This window comes from Esox lucius, chromosome 24, assembly GCF_011004845.1.
Source record: "Esox lucius isolate fEsoLuc1 chromosome 24, fEsoLuc1.pri, whole genome shotgun sequence".
NCBI classification, from domain to species: Eukaryota; Metazoa; Chordata; class Actinopteri; order Esociformes; family Esocidae; genus Esox; species Esox lucius.
This window is the reverse complement of record NC_047592.1, coordinates 24989072-25016510: the sequence shown is the minus strand read 5'-3', so window position 1 is coordinate 25016510 and position 27439 is coordinate 24989072. Positions and strand designations below refer to the sequence as shown.

General features: G+C 42.5%; 2 protein-coding genes across 2 annotated transcripts in view; both read left to right on the top strand.

Annotated features, from left to right (window-relative positions):
- The first annotated feature begins 1502 nt into the window (after positions 1-1502).
- On the top strand, positions 1503-9886 carry LOC105030864 (acetylcholinesterase). The gene is given in 7 exon segments (XM_020044229.2): positions 1503-3073; positions 4750-5065; positions 7388-7714; positions 7796-8103; positions 9108-9165; positions 9167-9330; positions 9633-9886. Coding segments are annotated over 6 exon segments (1326 nt in total). The 5' UTR covers positions 1503-3073; positions 4750-4765; the 3' UTR covers positions 9802-9886.
- A 3707-nt stretch (positions 9887-13593) lies between these two features.
- The window catches only part of arhgap36 (Rho GTPase activating protein 36), a 69296-nt gene continuing 55450 nt past the window's right edge, over positions 13594-27439 (top strand). Inside the window, exons 1-2 of the mRNA XM_034290351.1 lie at positions 13594-14043; positions 24110-24203. Of these exons, the coding sequence (XP_034146242.1) occupies positions 14039-14043; positions 24110-24203 (99 nt within the window). The 5' untranslated portion in view covers positions 13594-14038. The remainder of the gene's footprint in view (positions 14044-24109; positions 24204-27439) is intronic.

The following is a 27439-nucleotide window of genomic DNA, read 5'->3' as shown; positions in this document are numbered from 1 at the left end:
TCTGGCCTGGGAGGAGTTCGTGAGGCCATGGAGAAGGACTATCGGCTGGCCTCGAAGAGATTCTGGCAAACCATCCGGCGCCTCAGGAGAGGGAAACAGTGCCCTACCAACGCTGTTTACAGTGGAGGTGGGCAGCTGTTGACCTCAACTGGAGATGTCGTCGGGCGGTGGAAGGAGTACTTCAAGGATCTCCTCAATCCCGCCATCACGTCTTCCATTGAGGAAGCAGAGGCTGAGGGCTCAGAGGTGGACTCGTCCATCACCCGGGCTGAAGTCACTGAGGTAGTCAAGAAAATCCTCAGTGGCAAGGCACCTGGGGTGGATGAGTACCTCAAGTCTCTGAGTACCTCAAGTCTCTGGATGTTGAGGGGCTGTCTTGGTTGACACGCCTCTGCAGCATCGCGTGGCGGTCGGGGACAGTGCCTCTGGGATGGCAGACCGGGGTGGTGGTCCCTCTTTTTAAGAAGGGTGTGTTCCAACTACAGGGGGATCACACTTCTCAGCCTCCCCGGTAATGTCTATGCCAGGGTACTGGAGAGGAGAATACGGCCGATAGTAGAACCTCGGATTCAGGAGGAACAGTGTGGTTTTCGTCTGGGCCGAGGAAAACTGAACCAGCTCTATACCCTGTACCGGGTGATGGAGGGTTCATGGGAGTTTACCCAACCAATCCACATGTGTTTTGTGGATTTGGAGAAGGCATTCGACTGTGTCCCTCGCGGCATCCTGTGGAGGGTGCTTCGGGAGTATGGGGTCCTGGGTCCTTTGCTAAGGGCTGTCAGGTCCCTGTACGACCGAAGTAGGAGCTTGGTTCGCATTGCCGGCAGTAAGTCAGACTTGTTCCCAGTGCATATGGGACTCCGGCAGGGCTGCCCTTTGTCGCCGGTTCTGTTCGTAATTTTTATGGACAGAATTTCTAGGTGCAGCCAGGGCCCGGAGGGTGTCAGGTTTGGGGAACACACGATTTCGTCTCTGCTCTTTGCGGATGATGTTGTGTTGGCCCCTTCAAACCAGGACCTTCAGCATGCACTGGGACGGTTTGCAGCCAAGTGTGAAGCAGTCGGGATGAAAATCAGTGCCTCCAAATCCGAGGCCATGGTCCTCAGTCGGAAAAGGGTGGCTTGCCCACTTCAGGTTGGTGGAGAGTTCTTGCCTCAAGTGGAGGAGTTTAAGTATCTAGGGGTCTTGTTCACGAGTGAGGGAAGGATGGAACGGGAGATTGACAGACGGATCGGTGCAGCTTCTGCAGTAATGTGCTCGATGTATCGTCGTGGTGAAGAAAGAGCTGAGCCGCAAGGCGAAGCTCTCGATTTACCGGTCAATCTACATTCCTACTCTCACCTATGGTCATGAGCTTTGGGTCATGACCGAAAGGACAAGATCCCGGATACAGGCGGCCGAAATGAGCTTTCTCCGCAGGGTGGCTGGGCGATCCCTTAGGGTGAGAAGCTCGGTCACTCGGGAGGAGCTCAGAGTAGAGCCGCTGCTCCTCCACATCGAGAGGGGTCAGCTGTGGTGGCTTGGGCATCTGTTCCGGATGCCTCCTGAACGCCTTCCCGGGAAGGTAATGAACTAGGTGGGATTTCCTACTTTATCCTTTCTGTTTGTTTTGAAGTCCCACACATTTCTGATTGTAATTTCTGTAACATTGACCAACTTGGGAGAGGTGGGTGATCAATAAAATGCTTTTTAAATTACATACATTTTCTTGATTGTTTGTAAATGTTGTATTTCTTGTTTTACTACATTTCATATGGGGCTCTTCTATATTATGTAATGTACTTTGTTAGGAGAAAATACCTGGACTGATGATCTAACCACATTGACATACTTATATCTGGAAAGGGGTTGACAGAATAAATGTATACATAATACCTCACATGCTCAATGTAAAACTATAGTCTGTTTAGAGCCCTGCAGAATGGTGTTGTGCACCTTTAAGAGGGCATGGGACAGTTGGAGTGGATAAACACACAATTTGAGAGGAGTGTCATGTGAGATATGTTGATTGGATAGAAATTAATTGTACCTATTCTAGCTGTAGGTATGAATATACACATTTCTAAGTGCAAATAATTATTATGGCATATTAAAATAGCTGGTACAAAATATTGTTTAACAATTTACAAATGGGTTACTTTAAATAAATTGCATTTCTGGTTGTATTTATGTAAAATAATGATCTAACTGGTTCCAAATGTAAGTTGCCGTGACAATGCAATTTTGTTTGCCGGGAAATGACTACTTGAGCAAAGTATCTAGTAAGTTTAGATTATGGGGTTTGTGCTTTAAGACGAGCAGGAGATAATATTGGCATGTACTTGAAAAATCAACAGGAATGTGGAATGTAGGAATATAAGGCAGAAAACAGAGTTAATTCAGACTTATTTTAAAAATAGAACCACCATGTTAATGGGATATGGTTGATGCTGAAAAGGAACAGGAGTAGAAGGTAACAGGTAGGGTAGCTACAGTAGATGTACCTAGACCGAATTGATTTTGCTAGTGCAAAAATAAGCATTGCATAACCAAATACTGCAAACCTGCAAATGGTCAGCAATTGACCAATAGGCAACCTTAATTACATAACGTTGTCACGACGTACAGGTGACGAAATGAAAACGTAACTTAATTACGTTGTAGCAACCAAAATAGGAACCTCACTATCATCTGACGTTGCTGCAACGTCAGATAGTTACGTAACCGGGACGAAATATTGTTTGCTGGGGAGATCACTGTGACTGACAGGTGCTTTCACCTATTGCAGTCAGCGTTTGAGGTAGTGCGTTATATTCAACAGTAAACAGGTTGAAATTTAGTATTTTTTTCATCTTGTTCAATTGCACGAAATGTACGGGTATTTTTTCCATTGCAAAACGTTTATATGTATAATCGTAGATACATTGAATGCGCTCGATACTCCGCTGCTCTGAAAGTACTGGGGCAAATGCCAGCTCGCCACACATTTGCAGCGTGTGTTCAGTATTTTAGAATAGGTTTATGATCATGGCAGAACAGTGACAGACATTAACAAACAGGCAAGGAGGAAGAGAAAGAGGCCATAAACCAACAGGTAAATCATTGATAAGTGCCATGCCAAGATAGACTGTGATTAAGGTGACCAGATGTCTGAAATGAAAACCGGGGACATTTCCAGTTTGGCGGTCAATATAACATTAAAGTATCTGATGTTATCTATGAAATAAAAATGGGGGACAGTTCCGGTTTCTTGTATTTAGTTTAACAGGCACATTGTGATAGACAGAAAAAAATTATATTACAGAAATACCACAGACAAGTCTGAACTGTCCAACCTGAACAGCCATTCAGTGGTCCTTGTTGTCTGGGCAGAATGAGAGCATAAGGGAACAGGAGCAAAATTGAAAAACAAAGACAATAGACTTTTTCTTCTAAAATCTTTCCCTTTTGTTCACTCATCTTTCTTCCTTTCCTTCTCTTTACCTTTTCACCTCATCTTCGACACTCTCCTCGCTAAACTCTTTTTACTCCCACAATTTATCCTTCTCACTCTCTTCTCCTTCCTCTCCAATCTTTAATAATAAATAGTACACTTAGATAAAGTATTTCGGTTTACAGATTCCCATTGCTTGCCTCATCTTTTTATTTTATCTCAAAAACATTGTAATGATAAATTGGCAGGCTTTCTAATCATATCTTTACCTTTCCTCCTCAATCTCCTTCAATCTTCCTTCTCTAGTCTTCCTCCTCCTCTTCCACTCCACTCTCTAACAGAAAATATGATGCTTATGTTATCCATTAATATTTCTAAATATATTTTGACAGTACTTATTATGTAAAACATTTTAATCTATAAATAAATACAACAATAATAACACAACAATAATTAATTGTGCATTCATTTAAAATAATCATATTTTCAAAATAGCCGTCCACTGCATGTGTTATATGTGAACGTTTTTGCTGGACCGCGAAAGCGGAGCCGGCCTAGAAGAGCGAATATCTCTTATTGACTGACTGACGGACTGCTTTGCTCTTGTTAAATTGCGTAATGGTTTGAGACGCGGACTATGGAACGACAGGTTCCGCGTTCAAGTATCGTCACCGTCAAAACACATTTATTGTTTAAGACAGAAAAAACTTTTGCTGGCTACAACCTTCAGTAGCTATGTTATAGAACCTAAAATGAAACAGTTCTGATGGGTATTAGGACTTGTTCAGCATAGACGAACTCTTCACTTGAGGAAAAAGTAAATTATCGTCACCTGGTATCAATGTAATTCACGAATGCCTAATAAGCAGATGTATAGCTCCGTGATGTAGTGGTTAAAGATGGCCTTACTATATTTAATATATTACCATTTGTAAAGAAAATATGAGTGAGGCAAAACATGTCTTTTATTTCTTATGGGATTCACATTCAACTGTAGGTCATAACAGAACTCAGGCTTAAGAGATGAGGTCAAATCAGAATTTCTTGTTGTTTACAAAGGGTGTCCTCCAAGGTTCAATGTCCATTTTTTATAAATTATGGTTTTACTGAGAATTGTCATTGCTTTTCTTAACCTGCATTTCATATATTTTGTACACATTGTATGTTGTATATACTTTTCATTATTGCTGTTATATAGTTCTCAACTCTTAGTCTCAGTTGGAGTCCTGTGTATGAATAACAGTAAAATAAAATATATTTATTTCTGCAAAAAAGGTTATTCATCCAAACTCTTATATTGACCTTCACGTCCTTCTATTTGTTTTATCCCTCCCCAGACTTGAATGTGTAACCATGTCAACCATTCAACCATACATTATCCTGTCGCTACTAGCGTTCAGCCTTCTCATTGCCATATCAGCTCAGGTTGATGATGACCTCATTGTCCAAACAACCCAGGGCAGGGTCCACGGGACTCTTCTTTCCGTACCTTTGGTGGACAAGTCAGGGCATTCCTGGGGATTCCATATGGGAAACCCCCCATTGGGAAATTGCGTTTCCAATCTCCCCAACCTGCAGAGGGATGGAGAGGTGTACAACATGTCACTCACTACAGCAACTCCTGCCTCCAACCTGTGGATACATCTTTACCGGGTAGGATTAATGATGGCATAGACCTGAAAACGAATAATTGTTAGCTGTTTTCATGGTTGGTTCCTGTGTTTCAGGTTTCTATGAAACGGAGATGTGGAATCCAAACACAAACCAGAGCGAAGACTGCCTCTATCTCAACATCTGGACACCCCCTATTTCCAATAAAACAGCATGTTGTAGAAGCTCCTCCCCTTGTTTCTCATTGGCTCCTGTCCTGGTGTGGATCTATGGGGGCAGATTCACATCAGGCACTGCCTCCCTAGACATGTATGATGGACGCTTCCTTAGCGTCCATCATACATGTAGTCCTGGAACTACAGGTAGTCCTGGAACAATACGAGGGGAGAAATATACTGAGCTTCCTGTATTAAACATGTTTTGACATTGCAATATATAATAATTTTAGTTTTGGTTGGACACAGAGTCGGCCCACTTGGTTTCCTGTCACTTCCTGGCAGTAAGGTCATCCGTGGCAACGCTGGTTTGCAGGATCAGCAGTTGGCTCTGCGCTGGGTAGCCAATAACATTGGTGCTTTTGGCGGCGACCCTTCAAAAGTTACCCCAATTTTTTTCTATTATTCTTTTTTATTGTTATTCTTTGATTGATCATGATTACTTCCATTATGAAAACCTGTCATTGGAGAATGTGACCGGAGAATTTTATTTTCCCAGACAGGCAAATGTACCGGACACCTAGCCTACAGCACTATGAACTATTGAAAACGCTATTATACGTAATTGTTTTCAAATGTTAGCCAAGATGCTCTCATAAATAGAAATAGAAAACAGTGTTTTTATAACATATTGGACAGTAAAAAAAAATCATTGTGTATTCACTGCAAAAAAACAACAAAAATAAATGAAAAGAGAAGTCTGAGGGGAAAGGAGCAGGGGCTCAAGCCTTCCCTGGAGTCTACCTGTGCACATGCCTGTGTGGCAGTGCTTCTTCCCTGAAGTGGGGCGAGACACTGACACCCTGCACATGTCACAATACATTTACAGTTAGGTCCAGAAATATTTGGACACTGACACAATATTCATAATTATGGCTCTGTATGCCACAACAATGGATTTTAAATTAAACAACCCAGATGCAATTGAAGTGCAGACTTTCAGCTTTTATTCAAGCAGTTGAACCAAAATATCATATGAAACGTGTAGGAAATGCAACCATTTTCATACACAGTCCCCTAATTTCAGGGGCTCGAATGGAATTGGACAAATGAACACATAAAATGTTCATTTTTAATACTTTGTCGAGAATCCTTTGCAGGCAATGACTGCTTGAAGTCTGGAACGTATGGATATCACCACACGCTGGGTTTCCTCCTTTGTGATGCTTTGCCAGGCCTTTACTGCAGCTGTCTTCAGTTGTTGTTTGTTCGTGGGTCTTTCTGCCTTAAGTTTTGTCTTCAGCAAGTGAAATTCATGCTTGATCAGGTGATTGACTCTGCCATTTCCACTTCTTTGCCTTAAAAAACTCCTGGGTTGCTTTCACAGTATGCTTTGGGTCATTGTCCATCTGTAAAGTGAAGTTTCCGTCCAATTAAGTTTGCTGAATTTGGCTGAATCTGAGCAGACTATATCCCTATACCCAGTGCCATTGGAAGCCATTCATGCCCATGCCTCCACCATGCTTTACAGATGATGTGGTATTCTTCGGATAATGAGCCGTTCCAAGTCTTCTACATACTTTTCCTTCTCATCATTCTGGTACGTTGATCTTAGTTTGATCTGTCCAAAGAATGCTGTTCCAGAACTGGGCTGGCTTTTTTAGATGTTAATCCGAAGTCTAATCTGGCCTTTTTATTCTTGAAGTTTATGAATGGTTTGCACCTTGTGGTGAACCCTCTGTATTTGCTCTCGTGAGGTCTTCTCTTTATGGTAGACTTGGATAATGATATGCCTACCTCCTGGAGAGTGTTGTTCACTTGGCTGGATGTTGTGAAAGTGGTTTTTCTTTACCATGGAAAGGCTCCTACGATCATTCACCAGGCATTTTTGTGGATGACATTATTTTTTGTCAGAGTATACCAAACTGTTGAATTGGCCACTCCTAATTTTCCTGCTATCTCTCTGATAGATTTTAAGACTGCACTTTAAACCCATATTCATTAACTGTAACTTGAATATATTTTGGTAAACAGACAAAATAACAAAACTTGTGCCAGTATCCAATTATTTCCAGACCCAACATTATACTCTATATCATATATGAAATTTTTGTAATTTAGCAGATGCTCCTATTTACCACAACTAAAATTTAATGCATTACACATTAGGCCTAATTATCTTTTTTGCGGTTCTTATTGTTGTCTCCAGGTGACGTTGTTTGGTGAGAGTGCAGGATCTGCATCTGTGGGTCTTCATCTCCTCTCCCCAGGCAGCCGTGGCCTCTTCAAAAGGGCGATACTGCAGAGCGGTTCCCCTAATGCTCCGTGGTCTGTCTTGACACAACTCCAGGCGTGGGACAGGTCTGTCGCCCTGGGTAGGCTGCTGGGTTGTGCCCTGGCACCTTCGGCTGTCCTGGAGCAGTGTCTACAGTGTCTAATCGTCAAGCAGCAGTTCAACATCCTCCCTGTTCCCTCACTCATAGCATTACCGTTCACAACCTCTATTGATGGAGACTTCCTAACAGACATGCCTGAGGTTTGTGTGGGCATTGGTTCTAAATTAAATGGTGGTCTTATAGTTTTTAAACATGTCTAATATTTCTGTATCCGGTCCTAGGTTCTCCTCCGGAAGGGCCAATTCCTGAAGAAAGAGGTGCTAATTGGTCTGAACAAAGACGAGGGGACCTACTTCCTGACTGGAACGCCAGGATTTAACATCACCAGCCAGAGTCTGATCAGTAGGGAGGATTTTCTGAAAGGGGTGGAGCTAGAGTTGCCCGGGTGGAGTGAGATCATGACGGAGGCAGCCATCCTCCAGTATACTAATTGGACAGATGAAAATATTGGGGCGAAGAATCGTGATTCACTTGGGCAAATCGTGGGAGACCGTGAATTTAACTGCCCTGTGCTGGAGTTTACCAAGAGGTGAGTACAACATAATTCCATGGATGCAGCACTAAACCCTTGTATATTGGCAATATATCACAAACCCCTGAGATTCCTTATTGCAATTATTAACTGGTAACCATCACAATTAAAACACCTTCAATATAAATGGACTAATACGCTTTCAGCCATAACTGTCCTCCCAACACAACTGAACTGTACTGACTGTCAGTTTAACCATTGCATGCAACAGCCCGTCAAAGCTCCTTTTATCCATTCAAAAAACAAATAAAATAGTACAGAAACTACAGCACATTGAAACAGTATGGTGATAACTGTGGTTTGGGAGTTGTTTTTCAGGGAGAGGGTATATCCATTGTAAAATACAGGGCCCTGGTGAAACAAAACCCTGATCTACTATCTTAATTATTCAGAGTTATACTGTACACACAATGATCCCAATTGATCATGTAATAGGTTATGTGTAAAAACAACATGGTAGATTTCTAAGCTAGTGAGTCACACCAAAGATTGGAATGCACCGCCGGAAAGACAAAACTCAGCTTTCAGCAGACACCCTGGATTCCCAGATAGGGGCTACCGTTTTCGTATAAGACTGAATTTAATTAAGTAACAGAGGTACCCCAGATATGAGATACTTACATTCAGGGAGTTAAAACAGTAAGAATTGATGTGATGTGGTACTTTTGTTATATATTGTCATATACCACGACTATCAGCCAAACAGCATTCAGGATTCAAACCACCCTGTTTTAGAGAGAACATATACCACGGGTATGACATCACATCACTTTTTACTGCTCTAATTGCATCAGTTTATTAGAGCAAAAGGGCATCTTGGGGGTTTGTGATGTATTGCCAATGTAGCTTGGCTAACCTATATGTGCAAGCTTGGGCATATACCACACCCCTTTTGGCCATATACCACATCCCTTTGTGCATTGAATTTTGGCTTGTGTGGTAAGAGGTAAGAGTTTTGTCAAAGCCTTCTGCCTTCAACTATTGTCACACCTATTCATCAGGTACACAGAACATGGTGGTCAGGCCCGCCTTTAACTGTTCACCCACAGGCCAATGGCCCCGCTCCTCCACCAATCCCTGGCCTGCGTGGATGGGTGTGATGCATGGCTATGAGATAGAGATTGTCTTTGGAAAGCCCCTCAACAGCACCCTGGGATATCTGGAAGAGGAAGTGGTTATGAGCAGGAGGATGATGAAGTACTGGGCCAACATGGCAAGAACTGGGTAAGAGGTCATGTCAGTTCATATAGAGAAGCGTTGAACTCGGTCAAAGGTTACCCAAATCGGTTCTTACAGGCATGAATTGGCATCGATTAGACTGGATCAGGTGTCATCGGATGTATCAGTTCATACAGACTTGGTTTGTAATGGGTCACGGTTAATGTATAGTATCAGTTCATATAAACATGGATTGGACCAGGTCAGATATGTAGAAATCATGTAAGCAGTTTCGATCATAAGAAGTTTAAAACTACTGTCATAGTTTTACTCACAGGATTGTTTGGTTGTTTTGTTTGTATTGGTAGGAACCCAAGTATAGAGAAAGAAGATTGGCCACTTTTTACCCTGGACCTACAGGAGTACATCACCCTAAACTCTGCCCCTCCAATGATTCAAAGGAAGCTTGCAGCTAACCAGTGCCAGTTATGGACCAATTTCCTTCCCAAACTGCAGAATGCCACTGGGGCAATGTAAAACCTTTTTCAAGGGCTTTATCAAAAGATTTTCATTTCTGGTTTTAATTAAAATATCTTTATCTGTATGAATTTGTAAAAATACATAATTTTTCATGTTTCTTTGTTGTAGTTCTCTCATTTGTTCCTGTCTCTGTTCTCCATTAAAATATTTTGTTGTATTTCTGGTCTGCGCTTGTGTCCTGCTTAACCTCAACTCATGATACAAACATTATCAAAGGTGTATGTGCTAATTATACCTCCATCCAGGTGAGTGTGCAGCAATGCAGCCTCAACAAGCAAAATGTTAAAAAATATTAAATAATCATAATTGAAATAGTAACATGTTTATAATTGCAATAAGTGTTTGGTACATGCCCAATATTCATGGGGACCGCTTCTGTCACATTTATGTTCAATTTGGTCTGAATATCTCTGGTATATATCTCTGTTTCGCTGAATGGAAACTGTTGCAGAAAGAAACAAATGCATGTCAATTCTGTCTAATATACATTAGGCCTATATCATTTTCATGTAGGAATTGATTAAAAGTTGATCTTTAATAACTATTCGTGCAGAACATTTGGACCAATAAATCAAAATTGTTGACTATTTTAATGTTTTTAATGACTAACATGCAGACTACAACGCTTGCCATTGTGCCCAAATTTATTTAATCTCCACCAGAAGCAATGATGACATGCAGGCCAAATAGAAAAATCAAGATGATAATCTACAATGTCAATTTAATACCCTCTCCAGGAGGTAGGCATATCATTATCAAGGTGAAAACCATTCATAAGCCTCAAGATTAGAAAGGCTTGATTTTGCCAAAAAACATCTAAAAAAAGCCAGCCCAGTTCTGGAACAGCATTCTTTGGACAGTTGAAACTAAGACCAACCTGTACCAGAATGATGGGAAGAAAGAATTATGGAGAAGGCTTGGAATAGCTCATGATCCAAAGCATCACACATCTGTGAAACACGATGAAAGCAGTGATGGCATGGGCATGCATGGCTTCCAATGCCATTGGGTCACTAGTGTTTATTGATCATGTGACAGAAAAGGAAGCAGCCGGATTAATTCTGAAGTGTATAGGAATCAGATTCAGCCAAACTCAACAAAATGAATTGGACAGCAGTGTCCTTTACAGATGGACAAAGACCCAAAACTTACTGCGAAAGCAACCCAGGAGTTTTTTAAGGCAAAGTAGTGGAATATTCCGTCAATGGCTGGGTTAAGCATGCATTTCACTTGCTGAAGACAAAACTTGAAGCAGAAAGACCCACAAACAACAACTGAGGACAGTTGCAGTAAAGGCCTGGCAAAGCATCACAAAGAAAACCAGCATTTGGTGATGTCCATGCGTTCCAGACTTCAAGCAGTCATTGTCTGCAAAGAATTCTCGACAAAGTATTAAAAATGAAAATTGTATTAATGATTGTGTTAATTTCTCCAATTACATTTGAGCCCCTGAAATTAGGGGACTGTGTATGAAAATGGTTGCAATTCCAAAACGTTTCATACAATATTTTTGGTCAACCCCTTGAATTTAAGCTGAAAGTCTGCGTTTCAATTGCATCTGGGTTGTTTCATGTCAAATCCATTGTGGTGGTGTACAGAGCCAAAATTCAGAAGATTGTGTCAGTATCCAAATATTTCCAGATTCTGCACTCCATCCTAAGCGAACTGTTAAATTCTGAAACATCAAGTCCCTTGACACGTGTCTTCCAGGAGTCAGTACAGCTTGCCCTACTATTTGACTGGCACAAGTCCACCGCTGATGAGATGTTTGACCTGTATAACAGCACAATAACCCCTTGAACATTCTTGCCCCTGTACAATCCTGTCAAGTATCATTCCAATGATCTTCCCTGTGGTTTACAGAGGAGCTGTGCAGCATGAAGACCCACGACTGTAAGATGGAATGTCGGTGGAGAAGCACTGGCTTAACTGTCCACATATTGGCCTATAAAGACCACCAGAACTGATATTTTAAAGTTTTAAAAGCAGCCCGCTCTAGTTTCTACTCTTCTTTGATTGAGAATGGCAAAGATAATCTCAGGACATTATTTAACACCATTAGACGTCTCCTGCAACCTACAGACTGTGGCCCTTCCAAAGCAACCACTGAACAGTAAATACATTTCCTGAATTCTTCAAGAATAAATTCAACAACAGTAGAGAGAACATTCTATCCTGTAGCCCTAATACTCCTCAGGCTCCTTCCCAACCACCGAAATCTGATTATTTTCTAAGTGACTTTGTTCTGGTGACACCTGCTACTGTTTTGGAAATTAACAATTAAATATTCCAGCAGCCCTCTTGACCCTATTCCAACATCACTATTTAAAAATGCTCAGGCACTCTCATTGATTTTGCAACTTGTTTGTTCAACTTGTCCCTGCACAATGGGCAGGTACTGTCACTTTTCAAGATGGCAGCCATCTAGCCGTTGCTCAAGAAACCGTCCCTTGACCCTGACATCCTTTCAAACTACAGGCCTATTTCCAAACTCCCATTGTTATATAAAGTCATGGAGAAGATTGTGGCAACTCAACTCACTCATCAGTCCTAACCAGCTCCATGAGGTTTTCCAGTCTGGCTTCATGCCAATGCATAGTACTGAGACTGCATTGGTGAATGTTGTTAATGATCGGCTCATGGCTGCAGATACAGGATCCCCTCTGTTTTGATTGTTCTGGACCTCAGCGCTGCTTTTGATACAGTAGATCAAACCATTCTACTCCAGCACCTAAGAGAGCACACTGCTATCTCTGGGACTTCCTGTAACTGGTTCACCTCTTACCTAATTTGCATAATAACTGAGGCCTGTTATATTTTAGAATTGAACTTAAGAAATATTTCACGATTTAAAGAGATATTTGATGATTGCATAGAGATTGTGATCTGTCTGTATTTCAGTGTATGATGTGTTGCATAGCGAAGGTAGTATGTATCCTGTATGTACCGTGTCGTCTGTTTTTGGACATGTTCTTAGGACTGTCTTACTTTGGGAAATTACTGGAGTTTGTTGCCACCTGGTGGAAATATTCATTAATGACACCACACAGGACAATAAGTACTTGGTCCTAAGGTTGTTAAAACATTTACAACTTTTCTAAAGGTTGTAATCTAGGATTCTAAAATTACAATTCAATGGAGTTGGCTGATCAACGTGTAGTAAGAAGATTTGATAATTTATTATCAATTTGATAAAAAATGATCTAGCTCCCACTAATTCAGTGATTGCAGTGTCATTACAGAGGTGTGTCAGAATAAAGGTCAACATACAGATTACGTCACAGATTATATTGTTGAGAAATATAGGAAAAGGGCTATAATCAGTTAGATGCTACTATCCAGACTGACTTACAGTTAATACATTGTCTACCTTTTAAAGTGATGAGGGAAATCACCCAACTGATTAGCATCAACAAAGTAGCTATCAACAAAGTCAGTGCTAGAGATTTGAGTAATTGTAGATACTCTTCAAAAATGTGGGGTTAGACGTTAATCATGTCTGTGTGTTTTTACATGTTTTGCCAACAGGTATCAGGGTTTGTTGGCTGAAAGGGTTTTCTGTCCTAATTCTACCACGATTAAATCTCTTAAATTACTCTGAAGGCCCCCCCACCACCATCTTCCTCTTCCCCTCTCTCTTCTCTCTCTCACACACAATCACAGAATACAGAGCGGAACACACACATCAGGGACAAACTGCTAAAACTCTACATTTCCTGTTGCTGACAGGAGAGACACCCTGTGTTATCTGTCACATAACACATACATACACACGCATGCTCACTCTTTAACACACATACACAGCAGCCAGCACAGGAAGAACTCAACACTATCAGAGCAGATACAGAGAAAAGAAAATGGTTAAATAAGGCGGTTAAATGACAGCGAAATGTGATAAATGAAAGTGTAGCTGAGAGAGAGTGAGAGAGAGAGAGGAAGGACCCATACTACAACAAGTCACACTGGGCTGTGGCAGTTTCTGGACTGACAAACCCCTGACACATCAGTAGAGGCCGATGATTATGTTGTTGAAGAGAAGGAGGGAGGGACCTCGTACTGTCTGAGCTTTGAGAGAACAAGTGAGAGAAAAAGAGAAAAGACAGGTGGGGTGAAAAAAAAACGGGGGGGGGACTCTCATCTTAGAATTTCTCTATTTTTCCTCTAGTCTCAGATGGATTATCTTCTTCAGTGATGCAGATAGAATATCTCGTGAGGCAGAGCATACAGTTCTACTATGTGGTGAGTGTACATGTGGCTGTGTGTAATTGCATACCTCACAAACACAAAGAATGTGTGTACAGTTTTCGTACGAAGCAGTGTATTGGTAATTATATTGTAAGCGTTGTCCAAGGTTGTCTTCGTGTGATTCGTTTCAGTGATACCTAATGGCTCAAAGGTAGTGCCCGTGTCTTTTTCTCAATGTAGTGTGCCACCTTTAGTGTGCTGCATTGAGAATGGGAGCCATATTTGCAGCGAACTATACTTAGCCTGCTAACTGAGCCCACTGCATAGCTTTAATACTACATTTATATTATGTTTCCCTTTGATACAGGCTACATTGACACAGTGAAACGTATCACGCTTCAGTTGCAGTTTAGTTGACCTTTGGAACAATATCAAACTGCTGACAACTGTAAAGGACATATTTATGCCTTCTGCACTGTGCAGCCTTGTTAATATTGAAAGGAGATGTTTAGAGACGTGTTTACTTGAAGGATAAGTGGTTTAATTCACTTTGACTGAAAGTAACAAGGCTAGATATTAGTTCATCTTTAGTGTTTAGAATGCTATGTAGATTTATAGAAAAGGTTCTTACATTGAAACTTATTAGGGCTCAGCAACATCACATGTCACGTCAACAAAACCATGCCTATAATCTGTCTTTACTTGAGTGACATTGCACAACTGAAAATGAGGTAATATATATATCTGCTGTCGTTGTGGTTGAAAATGTATATGACCGCCTACGATCTGTCATGTGCAAGAGAGAGTAATGTTTGAATCAGACGGCACAGTCGATGGTGTGTGTTAGAGTGTGGTTCTTGAATAGAAATACATATTTATGAGACCCAGAAAAACACAAAGTTAGTAAAGAAGTCTTTGGGATAGGCAGGCGCGATGTTTCCCAACACACAAACAAAGCAACTGCTTGGGGCCCTGTGGGGAAGGGGCCCCCTGGCTCCCTAGCAGCAGGTACTACAAGCAGAATTGCAAGTTGACACTAAAGAAAACCTTTTGTTGCGACTAATATTAATAATATTCATATGACATCATAGACTTAAACCAGACACACCCTGTGTGCACATCTATCTATTTAAAAAATATATTTTTATTTAGCGTGTCTCATGTCACGTTTGAGCACGTTTGTAACAAACTATCTAACTAACTGGAAACTAGTAAAATGAAACGTTTGTATAGTAGTGGAGCTCAAAAATGAAAAAATAAATAACGGAATTTTGGCAGAAGCTCACCATGTTCTTTAAGAGTAAGAGTTAAAAGAAATCTGACGATGAAGAAGGAAATATTTCTTCTTGTGATATTGCCACCACTTCAGCTTTTTGTGGCAGTGCTTTACGCACCCAATATTATGGGTGGTAGCTCAGAAGCTGAAGACATCTAGCCTGGGTCATGCCATCAACAATTTATGGGTGACCTGATGGTGAGTTACACTGTTATTCTCTTGGAAATAATCGTTAGCAAGAAGTACAAAAATTATTCCACTCTCCAATAAATTTGCTTGCAAACACTATTTTAAGTTAACTGACAATTCTGTATCCCACTCTTATAATGACGTAATATTTCGGCAGATACTGGTGTATGTGGTAATGCTAACGTGATCATTATAGAGGTGGGGGCCCCTAAATTGTGCTTTGATTGGGGCCGGAAAATTAACAAACCTGCCCCTAGGGAGAGGTGTACTATATTAGACGGAGTAGGAGGGGTTTTGATTTCTTGTCGGCTGGCCAGAAGGTGAAAACATTGGAAAGTTATGACTTGTTCAGCAGTGCCAAAGAAGGGAGTAGTATCTGGAGTGTCAGTGGAAGTTAAGGCTGTAGTGTGCCAGGTATAGTTATTGAACGTTATCATACTCAAATACTTGAGGGAAGAAAAAGGCAGCCTGTCTGGTTGCTAAGATGAGGAGAATCTACTTACACATGTAAACCAGCGATATGCCAGGAACTCCATTCGAGCATTTGTGCCCAAAGCATTGTGGGTCGTGCAAGATGTATGGCCATGTTATAAGTGTCTGGAGGAGGAGTGGGTTGTTAAGGATTCAGTAGATCTGAAGTGTAGCAACTGCACTGGAAGCCACCGTGCTGAGATTAAAGAGTTAGAAGTAGCAAAAATCTGTGCTGTTCAGCAGGTGTCGTAAAGAGAGGCATGGAAAATTGTAGAAGAAGTGGATGTAAAGAAACCAAAGGGAATTGGACATGTTGCTCAGCAGGTGTCGAAGGCAGATGTAATGCACCCTGTGCTTTTCTTTTTCAACTGTATCAAACTTATTCTTTGAGGGTATAGGGAGGCCGTGGTAGGCCTCACACGTCAACGTTCAGTAGATGGCCATGGATACACGTGGCATTTGAATGCGATCCGCCAACCTACTTCGATCTTAAATTTTTTTAAAAAATGTATCCACAATCAATGGGATTCATAGTAATTTGTGTTAAAGGATGTTTACATATCTTCATTTTTTTTTCTAAGGCAGTGACATGAGAACTCCTCTTCATACGTGTATTCATGGACCCCCTAATGTGGCAGTGGTCCATGTCACTAACAGGATCTCCAGCCGCATCCTGGCAGAAGAGAGTTCGAATCCATGTTGGAGGATGTTTGTTCTGAGCTGGACGGGTGGCAGAACGGTTGTAGCGGAGAATTCATTAAATTAATTGAAGGAATGCATGACAAAATTACAGTCACCCTGACCTGTAGATCTTTTACTTTACTTTTACATTCTACTCAAGTTTGTGTTAGCGATGGGTAGCTTGGGAACCAAAGGCCCTTTTTGATCTGCTTGGTTAAACGTTGGGAAACTGCACCACTGAAAGGCACTCTTCATTTGGGTCAATGATTTGCATGCATTTTTAGCTAAAGAGGTTGTGTTTCATCAGTGAGATGGCGTTTGGCAAAATCATTTTAAAAACGGGATGGCAATGAAAGATGTAGCCTAGTTGAATGTGCATTTCACAATCTGACATCTAGACCGTATGTTCGCCTCTACTGTGGAGCAATTTGGGAGCCACCTGAGCCCATTGTTTTACACTCTGTGCACAATTATTTGGCAAATCATATTCCTCAAGATTTCTTTCATTCATCTGTCCATAAAACCTTTGAAAAGTCTGTCTTCAGGTATTTCTTTGCCCAATTTATACGCTTCAACGAGTGAATCTTATTCAGTGGTCTTCTTTCAGCCTTCTTGACCTTGGTCATGTCTCTGAGCACTTGACTCCTTGTACTTCTGGACACTCCAGGTAGGTTGCAGTTCTGGAATATGGTGGCACTGGAGGATAATGGGTTCCTGGTAGCTTCACCTTCACCTCAAGTCTTTTGCAGTTAATTTGCATATTTTCATCTCCATACATTTTTTGCACCCCAGCTGACTATTCACAACAAAACATTAGAGTCCGGTGGTCACGCCTCAATAGTTTAGTTATTTCAAGAGTGTTGCACCTGTCTGAAAGGCATTTTACAATATAGGACTTTTCAGTGTCAGTTAAATCTCTTTTTTGACCCATTACACCTGAGGCCATGAAGCTGCCTAATAATTCTGCACACCTTGATATAAGGTGTTATTCACTGTTGCCACACCCTCCCTCATTACACAAATACATATCACCTGAAAATGATTCAATCCAATGAGCATTCAAGGTTATATGGTTTGGAGTTGGAAGATGTGCACAGAAATAATAATACGGTCCGAATACTCATTTGCCTAATAATTGTGCACGCAGTGTATTTGAACAAAGCCACAAGAGCCGGCTCAACTAGAAAATTAAGTGTTAAATCTGTATGTTTTGTGTTGGTCAAACCCACGATCCACAACACATGTGAACGTCTTTTCCTTTTCTCTATTTAGATCTGTGTCTGGAGCATCTGTCTTAGATGTGTGAATTAACTCACAAATTACATTTATTGTTATTTTTCTAATCATCTGCCTGTACTTACTGCGTCACTGGTATGCACCTAAAAATGTGAACAGGAGTTGCTTGTGTCTGTGTGTTTGTGTGTTTGTGTGTCTGCGTGTGTGGGAATATTGGACAGGATATTGGTTAGGATATTGCTTAACGTCATAGTACGTTCTACCACATAATGACCAACATATGGTAACTGAAAAACTTTGGGGACAGAGGGAAGGAAGGAAGGCAGAAAGGGAAGGATGGAGGGAGGGAGGGAGTGAGAGAGAGATGGAAGGCGTAAGAGAGGGCTGTGATGCAGGAAGTGAGATATTGAGGAATGGCAGATGAACGGAGTGATGAAGAATGAACACAGAGGGTTAAAGAGGTGCAAAAAAGAATGGATGGAAGGTTATACTGAGGGGGACAGGTTGAACAAGGGCATGAGAGGAAGAAAAGAGAAGGAGAGATCATTTGTGCAGATGTATCACTTCATTTGAGTTGCTCTAAGCCAACTTACATGAAAATCAGCAGTTGAAACTGCAAGAAATGGGCCCCTCATTTGACCAATACCTGAGGGAAGGATTTAACCACTTTGAAATTAATTGCCAGATATTTGGACGCAAGGACTGGCTCTACATGTTACCAAAATGATAGTTTCAAGGATATTTTGAGGTGATACAGTTACATTTATTCACAAAAAATGGAGTGAGAACTCATGAGGCATTAATCATTGTTGACCCCACCAACTTAGGGCAGTACAGGTCAATAATGTCCAAAACCTCTGGCCACCTGAACCATATCTTTCCCTATGTCATGGCCCTCTGCAAAAGCCATCTGTCCACCCAGTTTCACAGGACTACGCCAGCATCAACCAACCTGAAAATGGGTAACTTTTTAGTCAGTTGTTGCTACCCAAAACTCTGCTCATCTCCCTGTATCTAACTACATACACATGCTACCATACCATACCATCTTCTTCCGCTTATCCGGGGCCGGGTCGCGGGGGCAGCAGTCTAAGCAGGGATGCCCAGACTTCCCTCTCCCCAGACACTTCCTCCAGCTCTTCCGGGGGGACACCGAGGCGTTCCCAGGCCAGCCGGGAGACATAGTCCCTCCAGCGTGTCCTAGGTCTTCCCTGGGGTCTCCTCCCGGTGGGACGGGACCGGAACACCTTCCCAGGAAGGCGTTCCGGAGGCATCCGAAAAAGATGCCCAAGCCACCTCAGCTGACCCCTCTCAATGTGGAGGAGCAGCGGCTCTACTCTGAGCTCCTCCCGGGTGACCGAGCTTCTCACCCTATCTCTAAGGGATCGCCCGGCCACCCTGCGGAGAAAGCTCATTTCGGCCGCCTGTATCCGGGATCTTGTCCTTTCGGTCATGACCCAAAGCTCATGACCATAGGTGAGAGTAGGAACGTAGATTGACTGGTAAATCGAGAGCTTCGCCTTGCGGCTCAGCTCTTTCTTCACCACGACAGACCGATACATCGACTGCATTACTGCAGAAGCTGCACCGATCCGTCTGTCAATCTCCCGTTCCATCCTTCCCTCACTCGTGAACAGGACCCCTAGATACTTAAACTCCTCCACTTGAGGCAGGCACTCTCCACCAACCTGAAGTGGGCAAGCCACCCTTTTCCGACTGAGGACCATGGCCTCGGATTTGGAGGTACTGATTTTCATCCCCACCGCTTCACACTCGGCTGCAAACCGTCCCAGCGCATGCTGAAGGTCCTGGTTAGAAGGGGCCAACACGACAACATCATCTGCAAAGAGCAGAGACGAAATTGTGTGGTCCCCAAACCTGACACCCTCCGGCCCCTGGCTGCGCCTAGAAATTCTGTCCATAAAAATTACGAACAGAACCGGTGACAAAGGGCAGCCCTGCCGGAGTCCAACATGCAATGGGAACAAGTCTGACTTACTGCCGGCAATGCGGACCAAGCTCCTGCTTCGGTTGTACAGGGACCTGACAGCCCTTAGCAAAGGACCCAGGACCCCATATTCCCCAAGCACCCTCCACAAGATGCCGCGAGGGACACAGTCGAATGCCTTCTCCAAATCCACAAAACACATGTGGATTGGTTGGGCAAACTCCCATGAACCCTCCAACACCCCGTAGAGGGTATAGAGCTGGTCCAGTGTTCCACGGCCCGGACGAAAACCACACTGTTCCTCCTGAATCCGAGGTTCTACTATCGGCCGTATTCTCCTCTCCAGAACCCTGGCATAGACTTTCCCGGGGAGGCTGAGAAGTGTGATCCCCCTATAGTTGGAACACACCCTCCGGTCCCCCTTCTTAAAAAGAGGGACCACCACCCCGGTCTGCCATCCCAGAGGCACTGTCCCCGACCGCCACGCAATGTTGGACAGGCGTGTCAACCAAGACAGCCCCACAACATCCAGAGACTTGAGGTACTCAGGGCGGATCTCATCCACCCCCGGTGCCTTGCCACCGAGGAGTTTCTTGACCACCTCAGTGACTTCAGCCCGGGTGATGGACGAGTCCACCTCTGAGCCCTCATCCTCTGCTTCCTCAATGGAAGAAGTGACAGCGGGATTGAGGAGATGCTCTAAGTATTCCTTCCACCGCCCGACGACATCCTCAGTTGAGGTCAACAGCTGCCCACCTCTACTGTAAACAGCGTTGGTAGGGCACTGTTTCCCTCTCCTGTGGCGCCGGATGGTTTGCCAGAATCTCTTTGAGGCCAGCCGATAGTCCTTCTCCATGGCCTCACCGAACTCCTCCCAGGCCCGAGTTTTTGCCTCCACAACCACCCGGGCTGCAGCCCGCTTGGCCTGTCGGTACCCGTCAGCTGCGTCAGGAGTCCCACAAGCCAACCAGGCCTGATAGGACTCCTTCTTCAGCTTGACGGCATCCCTTACTTCCGGTGTCCACCACCGGGTTCGGGGATTGCCGCCTCGACAGGCACCGGAGACCTTACGGCCACAGCTCCGAGCGGCCGCTTCGACAATGGCGGTGGAGAACATGGTCCACTCGGACTCAATATCTCCAACCTCCCTCGGGATCCAGTCGAAGCTCTGCCGGAGGTGGGAGTTAAAGATCTCTCTGACAGGAGACTCGGCCAGACGTTCCCAGCAGACCCTTACAGTACGCTTGGGCCTGCCGAGTCTGTCCAGCTTTCTCCCCCGCCATCGGATCCAACTCACCACCAGGTGGTGATCAGTTGACAGCTCCGCCCCTCTCTTCACTCGAGTGTCCAAGACATACGACCGCAGGTCAGATGAGACGACAACAAAGTCGATCATCGACCTGCGGCCTAGGGTGTCCTGGTGCCACGTGCACTGATGGACACCCTTATGCTTGAACATGGTGTTCGTTATGGACAAACTGTGACTAGCACAGAAGTCCAATAACTGAACACCACTCGGGTTCAGATCAGGGGGGCCGTTCCTCCCAATCACGCCCCTCCAGGTGTCACTGTCGTTGCCCACATGGGCGTTGAAGTCCCCCAGTAGAACAATAGAGTCCCCAGTCGGAGCACTTTCCAGCACCCCTCCCAGAGACTCCAAGAAGGTCGGGTACTCTGCACTGCCGTTCGGCCCGTAGGCACAAACAACAGTGAGAGACATATCCCCGACCCGTAGGCGGAGGGAAACAACCCTCTCGTTCACCGGGGTAAACTCCAACACATGGCGGCAGAGCTGGGGAGCTATAAGCAAACCCACACCAGCCCGCCGCCTCTCACCATGGGCAACTCCAGAGTGGTGAAGAGTCCATCCTCTCTCAAGGAGTGTGGTTCCAGAGCCCAAGCCGTGCGTAGAGGTGATCCCGACTACCTCTAATCGGAACCTCTCAACCTCACGCACTAACTCAGGCTCCTTCCCCGCCAGCGAGGTGACATGGGGGAAGGCCCGGCCACCAGGCGCTCGCATACGAGCCCCAACCCCGGGCCTGGCTCAGGGTGGGGCCCCGGCTGCGCCATACCGGGCGACGTCACGGTACTCAATATTTTTTTCATCATTAAGGGGGGTTTGAACCGCTCTTAGTCTGACCCGTCGCCTAAGACCTGTTTGCCTTGGGAGACCCTACCAGGGGCATATAGCCCCAGACAACATAGCTCCTAGGGTCACTCGGGTACTCAAACCCCTCCACCACGTTAAGGTGGCAGTTCTTGGAGGGGCATACTGAAACTGGAAATGTGCACATCTGTTAATCCATTTCTATTATATTCTCTCCCCTCTCCTCTCGAATCCCATTATCTTAAATACTTACCACCCATAGTATATCAATATATTTCTGTATTTCTGGCAGAGGGCCAATCCTAACCCCACACTTATATGTCCAAAATGGACGTAGAAACTGCAGATTGTCCTTTTAAATGGATGCTCGTGTTCAGCAACCATCTTCTTGTTCTTCTCTTTATTGTCCGCGGTGGAAATCTATTATCTTGTGGTATATTATAATAAAATTGTTGGACGATTATGTCATAATATTCTGTCTTGCTGAGTTATCAATATAGCGTTAGTGTTTACAGCATGACAGACCTGTGGTTATATTGTGGAATATCGATTGACCTCGTGCTTGAGTAGAAATACTAATTGAACAATGTGCTCTCTTATGACCAGAGAGGAAATAAACTGGATGGAGAGAGGGTTTTCATACTGAATGGTAAATCATGAACTGTTAAATCCTCTTCTTTGCTTACCCCTTTTTCATGAAGGAAAAATGAAAATCTCTCTACCAGCTGGTAAATAAATCTACCATCCCCTCATATTTACGACTCTACTGGCTTGGACACCTCTTGTCTTCCACTGTGGAAAATGTCTCCATGTGTTTACTTTACTCTTCCCTCTAGATTTATCTATGGGTACTCTGTAAAATGTGGCTAACAGTGGTTTTCCTGTAGTAACTCTAAAGGAGTTCATGCCAGGACAAACACCAACATGGGGTGTGCAGAAACATTCATAGTCTGTGTTTTTGTGTATGTGTATCTGTATGTCTGTACCTATGTGTCCTTCTCTATGTGTGTGAGAGAGAGAGTGATGAGCTTCTTCTGAACTCCCAGTCCTTGATATTAGTTGCTAAATAAAGCGGTTATCTTCAAAAAAACACTGATCAAGGTTGAGTTAGGTTGAGATAAGTCGACATAGGCCATGATTGATTGAAACCCACCATAGCAATGTTTACATGTTCACTAAATCTCCCTATTTACAGTATTCATCTCATGCCCATACACCCCATTAAAGAAAACATAAAGCAAACCTAATAATAATCCTACTTTTTTCATGGTCTTTAGCACTTTTCAATACTAAAATGAGTGCTTGAAATGGGAAAAAAAGAAAATGAATTCAGTGAGGACATGGACAGGTCATCCGTTGGCTGGCAGCACTCCGTCTCCAGTCAAGCCATCCATCGGCAGCGCCTCATCATCCTAGAAGTGTCACGTCATCTTTTCTGTAGCTGCTGACTCAATCCTGCATGAGATAAAGCTGCTGTTAGTTTCCACTCGCTTAATAATGAGAGCCTGCATCAAACATAGGAGACGTCAGACTGAGCGATTCATTCATCATCTCCAGCTTGACATTATCCACCATGGTCCTCAAAATGTGTTAGAATAACAGAAGAATCAAAAAACAGGATGTTGGATTCAAAACAAAATAGTAGCTAACTGTTAGCTAGCTAAGTTGGAAGAGTCATATTTTTTAATATATAGTACAATGACCCTTTAAGGTATGTTCAGTCTATTTAGCTCAGGTCCACTTTATAACCAAAAAGTGTTCAAGTATTTCTTTGCTCAATTAATTGCTGTTATTTTTGGTTGAATGCTGAGTCATCCCAAAGCATCTATTTGGCCCTGAGGTGTGCAGAGCGACCCATTCATTGCTGGCTCATAATAAGTTAGTTGCCTTGTCCAAGCTGGACCAGATAATAACACATGAGCGGATCTGTTTTTGTAGTATCTGTTTATTTGATGTAACAGTAAATCCACAACCCAAGGCCTCAGAAATGTGTGGCATCTGAACCCAGAGTCTTTGGTGTGACTCAACCAATGATTGAAACACTAACCTTTGTGTCTTCAGGCAGGCTGACAACAAGTCCACTCACCTTATCTCACTATGATAGCACAAGTGCTTCACATGCAGTACTTACAAATGGGTCTAGAGTCAGCAGGCTCAACATCAATGCCACATCTCTGACTGTTTCCTCATTTCCCCTCTACTCCCAAAGGAGGAATCACCACCGGACACAAAATGGCGTCAATCTCTCTGTCGCTTTTCATCACAATATGGATGGCTGTCCAGGTCAAGTGCGCTGGGGCAAGGTCTGACACTGATGACCACTTCCTCTTTACCTTTGGCTTAGTTCTGTCTCTTCCTGTCTGTCACTCATTGAGCAATCAGTAGTCTAATCTACCTAAGGTCTGATAAAGTCTCTTATCATGGTCATTTTGTTATTCAATGTCATCATTATAGCACTTTATAGAGATGATAAAATATGATTGCAATTGCACACATCTTCTGTATTTGCGGCTAACCTAAGAATCAATGCCAGCACTGTGCTCTGAGTTATCGAAACAAGTGATACATTTCTCATAATACTGTTCATTTTTATACAGTATCCATAAACTATGCCCCTCGCAAATAAACCGCTTAGTGCTCCTTTATGCTCTTTTCCATGATTTTAATTAGATACAATTATAAGATTTAATATGTTTCTTGAGAAGGAATTCCATTTTCTTTTTCCCTTTTCTATGTAAAATATTAATATTTGTCTGGGTAATTTAAAGCTACTTCTTTTAGGAATCTGTTCAGTGGTAATATTCAACTTCTTGATTTTACCCATTTGTTGAACTTCTAAATTGCAGAATGTGTCTTTAATTATATCCTGGGTCTGGTTTTTAAGATTAAGATGGGGATAATGTAATTCCCCAAATATAAAGAACAATTTGTTAAATCACACTTAATCCAGTATAATTTAATACATCTGTCTGGGTTCCCACATATCAACCCACACACAAGCACAAGTACACACACACACACACACACAAGCACACACACATACACACACACACACACACACACTTGAATGCTTTATTGGATAAAGACAATGTAGAGAGTTTTTGCCAAAAGAGCTGTGAGCTGGATTCAAACCTATGCTGTATTACAGTAGGTCAGACCACTGTACTATCCTAGGTTAATAGATAAAATTACAGAGTTAAAATATATTTTTTTATTAATCAATGGCTAACCCACTGGACCCCCAATATAATTCCAATGTGAAAGTGTTGATAATATTTGGGTTAGGTGTTGAACAATGACAGTTGTGTCTATCCTAAAATGCATCCATAAAAATATATTTCAAATGCATACATGTTCACCCCCTGAAAAAGGTATGCATTTGAAATATATTTTTTTATGGATACATTTTAGGATAGACACAACTTTACATAAATGGAGCTTTCAACCACTTAAAAGCTCAACAAACTTTTAAATTAAAATACACCTCAAGATATTGTGTAGGGTTAACTGCCTTGCTCAAAGGCAGAATGAAGGGTGTTTCATCTTGTTGACTCAGGGTTTAAACCAAGAAATCTGTTGTTTACTAATCACATGCTCTAACAGCTTGGATAACTGGCACCCCATTAAAAGTACATATTTCAAGTTATCAATCCTTTTTGAGATTCTACGCCGATTATTAATGTCATTGTGTAGATCTCTACTGACCCAGAACGTTGTACCCATCTTGGACATAAACACTTTTTATGATTAAACAGAAACATTGTTTGTTACACTAACCTAAGAATGTGTCCATAAATGTGTTACAAAATGTAAGGTTGAACAAATACTTTTGCATTAACATCAGTTTATGATATTATGATATTGAAATGTAAGAATGAATTATGTTTGGTTAAAAAAGAAACCACAAGTCAACCGTTAAGGGAGATTTTTCAAATTATTCAATAGTTACAACTGAGGCGTTGGCTTATAGGGGTACTTCAACCAAAACTACACATTCCTATCACATACCATGAACTCCAAATGTATATGGAGATTGAAATATTTAATGCATTTTTGACTGTGGATTCCACCATTTTGCATTTGTACTGATACAATGATTATAAATTAAAGTGCAGACTGTTGTCTTAAATGCAAGGTATTATCATCCATATTGGTTGAACCATTTACAGTTGTGCTAAAAGGTTTGCAAACCCTTGGAGAATTGGTAATATATGTACCATTTGTAAAGAAAACAGGATTGAGCAGGCAAAACACGTCTTTTATTTCTTTTGGGATTTACATTCCACTGTAGGTCATAACAAAATAGTACAATCTTAAAACAAAACATGGCAACAAAGAAAATAATAAACTGACCCCTGTTCAAAAGTCTGCATACCCTTAGTTCTTTATACTGTGTATTGCCCCCTTTAGCATCAATGACAGCGTGCAGTCTTTTGTAATAGTTGTCTATGAGACACTTTATTCTCTGAAAGTCTTTGACTGTTTTGCATAAACCGCATGTTTGAGATCTCCCCAGAGTGGCTCGATGAGTTTAAGGTCAGGAGACTGTGATGGCCACTCCAGAACCTTCTCCTTTTTCTGCTGTAACCACTGGAGGGTCAACTTGGCCTTGTGCTTAGGGTCATTGTCGTGATGGAAAGTCCAAGAGTGCAGCATCCGTGCAGTATAATGCAAATTGTCTACCAGTATTTTCTGATAACATGCTGAATTCATCTTGCCATACATTTTCACAAGATTCCCTGTGCCTTTAGAGCTCACACACCCCTAAAACATCAGTGAGCCACCACCATGCTTCACTGTGGGGATGGTATTCTGTTCACTATAGGCTTTAATGACCCCGCTCCAAACAGTGCTTATGGTTGTGGTTCCAAATTACAGTGTGCCAGTAGCTGTGAGGCGTGTCAAGGTGTTGTCAGGCATATTGTAACTGGGCTTTTTTGAGGTTTTGGTGCAGTAAAGGCTTCTTTCTGGCAACTCGACCATGCAGCTCATTTTTGTTCAAGTATCGTCGTATTGTGCTCCTTGAAACAACCATATTGTCTTCTTCCAGAGCAGCCTGTATCACTCCTGAGGTTACGTAAGGGTTTTTCTTTATATATCAAACATGTATACCAGAATTTTCCACTTCTTAATAAATGATTGAACAGTACTTACTGGCATTTGCAAGGCTTTTGTTATCTTTTTATATCCTTTTCCATCTTCATAAAGTTCCATTACCTTGTTACGCAGGTCTTTTGACAGTTCTTTTCTGCTCCCCATGGCTCAGTATCTAGCCTGCTCAGTGCATCCACAGGAGAGCTAACAAACTCATTCACTATTTATGCACAGAACAGCGAAAACAAAACCGAACCAAAAGGAGAGGCTACATTACAAAACAACAGCAAAAACAAAACAGAACAAGACAGAATGTCTTTATTAAAAGTGCTTTATAAAATAGAGGTAAATACAAAGAAACATTTATAGAGTAAAAAGAAACAAGTGAGTATTTTGGGTGGCATTCTTTAAAAGCAAAAAAGACTGTCATGTAATTTTTCAAAGT